The sequence below is a fragment of the Protobothrops mucrosquamatus genome, unplaced genomic scaffold (assembly GCF_001527695.2).
Source record: "Protobothrops mucrosquamatus isolate PMUCROS unplaced genomic scaffold, P.Mucros_1.0 scaffold3848, whole genome shotgun sequence".
Taxonomy (NCBI): domain Eukaryota; kingdom Metazoa; phylum Chordata; class Lepidosauria; order Squamata; family Viperidae; genus Protobothrops; species Protobothrops mucrosquamatus.
The window spans coordinates 37,275-45,254 of NW_015389798.1; the positions used below are offsets into that span (position 1 = coordinate 37,275).

Consider the following 7,980-nt stretch of genomic DNA (forward strand, 5'->3'; position numbering starts at 1 on the left):
GTTCACCAAGATCCTGGCTGTGCTGGCCGCCCATCTATGGAAAGTACCGGTACGCGTCCAGTGCTACCTGGACGACATCTTGATCCAAGCATCCTCCTTCCAGGCAGCCCAGTCGGACCTGGAATCAACTATTCAGGTCCTCCAACAGCACGGGTTCTCGGTGAACTTTCAAAAAAGCCAGACGCTTCCCTCACCCAGGCTTCTGCACCTGGGAGCCATCATAGACACCACAAACTGTATGGTCTATCTCTCCCCGAAGCGGTTGGTCAGCATCAGGGACCTAGCTCGCCGAGTATACAAAGGCCGCACCGTTCCACTTGTCTTACTCTCCCAACTTCTAGGGAAAATGGTCTCCTGCGTAGCCATAGTTCCCTGGGCCAGACTCCACTTGCGGGAGCTTCAATGGTTCCTCCTACCGTTCCAGCGATTGAACGCCAGCGCATCCAGCCGGCAGGTGAGGCTCCCGGTCCACACCCTCAGGTCTCTTCGCTGGTGGTTCTCACAAGCGATAACCAAGGGGTCACCTTTCAAGGAGCCGGACCGCCTCACCATCACGACAGACGCCAGCCTATTTGGCTGGGGAGCCCACCTGCAGTCTCAGTTTGCGCAGGGCCGTTGGTCCCAGCAGAGATTTGAGACACAACATTAATTGGCTGGAACTCAGGGCCATTCACTTAGCTCTTTGCCAATTCCACCACCGGATCAGAGGCCGTCACGTATTGATCCTCACGGACAACGTGGCATCCAACGCCCACATGAACCAGTAGGGGGGCACTAGGTCCAAGTCCCTCATGTCCGAGGCCCGGTTGCTGGGATCCTGGGCAGAGTCCAACTGGCCTCCCTCAGAGCCGACCATATATCGGGGGTCAAGAACCAACAGGCAGACTTTCTGAGTCGCTCTACAATAGACCCCTTGGAATGGGGACTACATAGGATCTTTTTTCTGAGATATCCCAAAGGTTCGGCCGCCCAGTCCTTGACCTGTTTGCGTCGTCGAGCAATGCCCAACTTCACAGGTCCTTCTTCCGCTATTACTTCCCAGGGGCGGAGGGAATGGACCGCCCTGCGGCTTCTGTGGCCGGAGGGCCTACTTTATGCCTTCCCTCCCCTCCCGCTCATTCCTGCGACCATCCGCAAACTGCTCCAGGAGCAGGCAGAAGTGATCCTCGTGGCCCCGTACTGGCCACAGAGACCCTGGTTTGCCGACCTAATGAATCTGTCCCGTTCTTCTCCATGGAAGATTCTCCCGCATCGCGCCTCCTTACACCAGGGGGTCCTCCAACATCCGGACCCTCGGTGGTTACAGTTAGCCGCCTGGCGCTTGAGCGCAGCATCATGACACAAAAGATGTTCTCACCACGGGCAATCACCATGATTCAGGCCTCTCGTAGGCCAGCGACCAATCGCATTTATGATTCCACCTGGAAGAATTTTTGCCATTGGTGCGGAAGGCGGAAACTGGATGTTTATAAATTAACTATTCCCCAGATTGTAGATTACCTTCTCGATGGTCTGGACAAAGGCCTGGCCCCTGCGACCATTCGTAGGCAGGTGGCGGCCCTATCGACGTTGCTCACTTGCACGAATTCAATCCCTCTAGCTCACCATCCTCGGATACGCGCATTCATCAAGGGCGCATGCAACACTAGGCCTCCCGTGGTATACAGGTATCCCTCTTGGGAGCTGCCTCGCGTGCTTCGTGCACTCACGAAACCGCCATTTGAGCCCATTGCTAATATACCATTGCGGGCCTTATCTCAAAAGGTCGCATTCTTAATCGTCATCACGTCAGCCAGGCGTATCTCCGAGCTGGCTGCTCTCTCGGTCAGGAACGATCTTTGCATCTTCCACCGAGACCAGGTAGTCCTTCGCTTGGACTAGATGACCTCCAAGATCCCTTCCAACTTTATTATTATTATTATAATGTAAATAGTAGTAATTTATTGGGTGGCCATTTAACTTGTAGAAGTTATAGAACACTATGAAGAAATTTTTATTTTAATTGGGGAAAGGGGGAGTATAGAAAGTTGACATTTGAGCTCTTAGCAACCTGAGGCTCCTTCTGGGAAACTAGAGTTCTTTTTGTTTCATGTCGGTATTTATAATTAATGTAGAAAGATGAATTTGAAATGTCAAAAACAAAGCTAGGAGCATTCATTTCTGGGTTGTGGAATCATGCCTTGCATCCTTCTCTTTTTTATCAGTTCTGATAAACAAGGAAATCTAAACATTTTGATTAGAAAATCACAAAGGGAGGTAATAGTCAGTTTACAGATTGATATGGTTTCAGGAAACTATGTGGTAAATAGCCACCTGCAAGCTTCTCAGTTATTAGTGAAAAGAAGTATTTCCTCATCAGTTCATTGAAAAACTGTTAGAAAGAAACTAAGAATATCTCCAACTAAATGTATACGTATTCAGGGAAAATTGGGAATCATTAATCACTGAAATTCTATAATGATATCCTTTCATTTCAGTAAATCTTGTAAAAGAAGACTGAGCGTATATCATTTGGAATAAGTGTTTTCAGTTGAGACAGCTGTTCAGTTAATAGCCCTGTGAACTAAAAACATGGAAATGCTAGAGATTTTTTTATGCAGCTTGTGTAAATTGTATGTTGTGTAACATGATATTCCTTTATTGCATGTCAACATTCTTTGGTGCTTTGTTCTGTTAGAAAGGCAAACCAAACCAACAACTGAATTTTATCTTTTTAACATATATTTTTCCAATATTTCTTTGCTGCCATGTGAACTGAAACTTAATTCTGCTTCAAAATAAAAAGGGAAATTTTCAGTAGCCTACTTGGGTACAAGAGCATCTTAATTCAGTGGAGAACTAACATGGTGGCAATTTCCTCTCCCCCCCCAAAAAAAACCTTTCATTGCAGTGTCTTCAATGTGCAGCAGTGCTCCTGGATCTGGCCCAAGTTCCCCAAATAGCTCCAACAGCACCATCACAGAAAATGGGCTTACTGGGTCAGTGCCTAATATACATTCTGAGGTAAGTCTAGTGAAAGAGTGTTGCTACTTGCTGTGATATGCTGCTTTGTCTCTTTTCTTGTCTACCTGTACATATTTAGCCCAGTATTTGTTGCTTTGAACAATAGTGTGTTGGGTTTGGGGCAAAGAGACCAGGGCTCAGATGGCTGCGCTTATCTGGGCTCTCCAGTAGACTTGGCCTGTCACTATTTTAGCTTCACAGATTAAATGTGAGATAGCAATGGGGTAAAACATCTCTTATTTGCTTTCCAAGTATATACATGTGCTCTCTCTCTCTCTCTTTATGAATGTGCACATATGTGTTTAATTTTTATTGAATAATTTTAACAAGATAAAAAGAGTACAAATATTTGAAACAAAGAAAATAGAAAAAGAAATAGAAAAGAAAAAATATGAAGAAACAGCTTCAATCTTTTTAAATTATAAATGAATTTATATTTTACTCTCTATCTAATGTTACATTATAATTTCCTTCTTGCCATAGTCCACCCATATCAATCCTCAAACCCATAAGTCACAAATTCATTTTTTTCTTTTTTCATTAAAATGTATATAAGGATTTCTCCAGCACAGGAGATGGATAATCCACCAATGAGTTAACTCAATCCTCCTGCCCAATCAGATCAAGTCGGCCAAACTTGCCACGCCTGTCCTGGGCCTGTTTTCCCAGTCTCGACTTGATCTTGCCCAGAGCAGACGTGCATGTTTGGCTCACAGGCAGGTAGATTTAATCTATTGGTGAATTATCCTTTACTCCTTAAAATCCTAGCTCTCTGAATAGTGCTAGGACCAGCACTCCTCTAGAGGACTCTCCTCTCGTCTGATCCCCATTGGGATCCAGCAGCAAACGGAGGCTTCCGTTTCTCCATTTCTCCCTTGCTCAGCGCTGGGCTCAGCGCTGCTGCAAATCCCCCCCATTCCTTCCTACAGCTCACCTCGGCCTCGGAGCTTGTGGCTGCAGCTCCGATGGTCTTATGGCGATCGGATTAGCTCCGTGGAGGCTGCAGGGCCTCGATCTCAAAACAATTGCACAAGGCGCTTCTAAGGTCCCTGGAACACCGCAGATCAGCTGGGGAGGCTGCTTTTTCGCCTGCCGCTTTCTCCTCATTCTGTGGGTGAGCAATTAGAACCGAAGGGGGAGAACGGAGTTTGCGACGCGGCCGCCATCTTGCGGACCGCGTGATCATCGCAAGTCCTTGCCGGCTGCAAGGGGAGGTGAGGGGTGGGGTGGGGGAAGGGATTCCCCTTCAATCTACTTACTCACCGGTACAGCCCTTTCGTTAGTCTCATGGGATCCGGTGGTGTTGAGGCCAAGACAATTGCATACCATTGCATGAGCCCCAGGTTCGAATTTCCCGGTATCTCTCCTTCATTGCACAGTATAACAAAGAAGGCCCAGGCCTAGTCAGGAGCCCCATCGGTTATGGTCGCCATCTTGGAGGCTTTGTCATCCTCCCAGGGCCGCCATTTTGAAAGCTCCTCATGCTCCAGCCCAAGGCCTCACTGAGGCCTCCTCTAACCAAGGCCCCTCCCGAGTTCTTCGTAGCCAAGGACTGCCTGGGGTTTTTTTCTCTCTGATCATCCTTGGAGACTCCCCTTGTGGCACCTGAATTTGTCCTCCTTCATTCCTTGGCATAGGCCCAATTGTTTTCATTGGGTCCTCTGCTGTCTCAAGTCCCGGTCACCACTAGGCTAGCTGATCAACACAGTAGTTTCTAGCCTCTGACTCTGTATTAGTTGCCATCTTTTTATATTGCTGGCCTGGCAACATAGCAAGCCTCACTAGCAGGCCGCAATCCACCTTCTGGGGGAAATTAGAGCGGCTGCAAGTAGGACCAGTCTTTTGGATACTACCAATTCGGTAACCGGGGGGGGGGGGTAGGGCAGTTTTCCAGCCGTTGCCCTACACCCTTATCAGCCAATTGATCCTTTTCCCAGGGGTACCTTCTCGTGCACCTGACGTTTTTATACCAGCATGGAGGATAACATGGCCTCCCAATCCAAGGACGCCTCCCCTCCTTCCTCCGTCCGGAAAAGGCACAGGTCCCCTAGCTAAGAGGCTGCTGGTAGGATCTCAGCCAAGGTCAAACCCAAGGCTGTCTCTGGGGGAAAAACCTCAATATTGGCTGAAAATGGGCCAGCAGGAGACACCAGGCATTAGAAAAAGAGTTTTCAAAGGCTCAAAAACAGGCCAGGGCCGAGACTGCCCAGACTGAGTCCACCTTTTTTGATTTGCCTCTTGGTCTCTCCTCTTCTGCCCAGGAAGTCTGGTCACCGGTAGAGCCTTCTACTTCTTCTGGCCAGATCGATCTGGAACATGACGCACATACATTCAGGTCTCCGACCACCCCACGGGTCCAGCAGACCCCAGAAGCCACCTTCACGCCCACGGTCGCGGGGCTCAGGAGAGGAGGTTACTCTTCCTCCCCTAGAAGATAGGCTCCAAGTCCTGGTGGCTCAGGTGGTGAAGAGGGCTCTTGCTGCCAGGACTCCACTGGTGCCCAGGGCAGATTCCTTGCTTTCCCTCCCTCTTTCTCACCCAGCTCATCAGAGTTCTCACGATCCTCCTTCCTCCTCCCATTCTTCGTATAGTGGGGTTTCATTAATCCCGGAACAGGAGCAGGCGCTTGACGCCTCGTGGTCGGAGGAGGAGGAATTGGCCCCGGATCCACCCCCGTTTGGCGGTCTGTTTAATCCATCTCTCTTTCTACCCCTACTTCGCAAGGCTAGCTCTGCAGCGCACGAGGGACCTGACCGGTCCACTCCAGCGGCATCTGCAACGGATTCAGAGGTGGACCCCGCCTTCGTCGAACCAATGGTCACCCAACACCATGTTCCCTATCCACCATTATTCCTCAATGCAGTTAAGAAACAATGGGCTTCCCCGGGTACCTTTCCTCTTCCAGGTGGGAACGATAAAAAGTTGTTTAGCGTGGCCTCAGATTTAGCAGAGGCACTGGACGTGCCCATGGTGGATAAGCCACCTTTTCTCCCCTACCACTATTTCAGGGGATATGTCTGAGGCCTTAAAATCTGAGGAACGCAGATCAGAAATGGCGTTTAGGAGGACACACCAGGCAGCAGCTTGGTCTATCAGGGCTTCTACTTCAGCCTCATTCTTCACTAGATCCGCCCTCATCTGGCTCCGTCAGCTCCAGGCCAGGATCCCCCCGGACGATGTCCGCACACATCAGGACCTCAGCAAGTTAGTGGCCGCGACGGAATACGCTTCCGATGCGACTCTACATGCTGCACGATTTTCCTCTAGGTCCTTGGTATCCAATGTGACAGCCCATCGCATGCTATGGCTATGACACTGGCAGGCAGATGCCAAGTCCAAGTGGCGTTTGGCAGCAGCCCCTTACCAAGGTAGCAAACTATTCGGGGATGCCTTAGCTCCGTTTCTGACTGAAAATAAGGATAAAAAGAAGATCCTGGCCCACGTTACCAAACGGTCCGATAGGCGGACTAATCCTTATAACCATAGACAGTTCTTTCGATCTGCCCCTACTCCTTCAACTACGCAACCTTCACTACCCTTCACTCCCAAACAAGACCGTCCAGTTGATAGACCGGCCTTTCGGGGAGGGGGACGTCCCTGCCGCAGGAAGTGACTCCCGAGTGGATCCTCCCATAGGGGGAAGGCTGTCCCTATTTGTCACTCAATGGGAGGTCACCACCACAGACGCCTGGGTCCTGGACACCATTCGACATGGTCTATCCCTGGAATTCATTTCCAGTCCACCAAGACGGTTCATCTCTTGCCCCCAATCAAGAAACTCAGTAAGACAAGGTCTCATGCAGGAGGCCATCCGTCACTTATTAGACATAGGGCCATATAACCGGTACCTCCGATTCAACGGGGTCGCGGATTTTACTCCATTTTCTTTGTGGTCCCCAAGACCTCGGGAGGCTGGAGAGCAATCTTAGACCTAAAAGCCCTGAACTTTTATCTGTCATACTGAAGGTTCAAAATTCAAACGCTTCAGTCCATCTTAGGCAGCATCTGAAAGGGGGACTTTCTAACGTCCGTAGACCTCACAGAGGCATACTTATACATCCCCATCATTCCCGGTCACCGCCAGTTTCTCAGGTTCAGTTACATGGGACATCATTATCTATACAGGGCACTCCCGTTTGGGCTGTCGTAGGCCCCAAGGGTGTTTTCCAAGGTCCTGGCGGTCCTAGCCGCGCACCTGAGGTTGATGCCGATTCGGGTACAGTGTTACCTGGACAACATCTTAATCCAGTCATCTTCTCCCCGGGGGGCTCAGTCAGACCTCAGTCGGGTGATCGAGGTCCTACAAAGTCATGGCTTTTTGGTCAACTTCAAGAAAAGTCAGACGGTCCCATCGACCAGACTGCTCCGCTTAGGAGCCATAATAGACACAATAGAATGTCGGGTCTATCTGTCCCAGGAACGCAGGGACAGCATACAGGACCTGGTTATCAAGGTCTGCAGGGACAGGACTCTGTCGCCCTCCGGTCTCTCCCGGCTGTTGGGAAAGATGATATCGTGCATATCGATCGTTCCCTGGGCCAGGTTACACTCACGGACTCTTCAGTGGTTTCTGATTCCCTACCAGAAGTAGGGTACCAGCACTTCCACCCGAGTGGTAAGGATTCCACCACAAATCCTGCGCTCGCTCAGATGGTGGATCTCGCCCGCCATGGCCAGAGGGTCTCTCTTCAAGGAGCCGGGTTGGCTCACAATCACGACGGATGCCAGCCTGTTCGGTTGGGGGGCACACTATCAGTCGCAGTGGGCCCAGGGACGATGGTCTTGGTCAGACCTGAGACACAATATCAATTGGCTGGAACTTAGGGCCATACATCTAGCCCTCTGTCACTTCCGCCACAGGATTGCAAGACAACACATATTAGTCCTCACGGACAATGTGGCGGCAAAGGCCCATGTGAACCAGCAGGGGATACCCGATCCCGTGCCCTCCTGCACGAGGCACAGCAGCTGGGCTTC

General features: G+C 50.2%; 1 protein-coding gene across 1 annotated transcript in view; it reads left to right on the forward strand.

The window, feature by feature from the left end:
* The window catches only part of LOC107298287 (histone deacetylase 5), a gene marked incomplete at its 5' end in the record, with an annotated part of 34,665 nt that extends 34,016 nt beyond the window's left edge, over positions 1-649 (forward strand). Inside the window, one exon of the mRNA XM_015827661.1 lies at positions 11-649. Within this exon, the coding sequence (XP_015683147.1) occupies positions 11-649 (639 nt within the window). The remainder of the gene's footprint in view (positions 1-10) is intronic.
* Between the last annotated feature and the right edge of the window lie 7,331 nt (positions 650-7,980).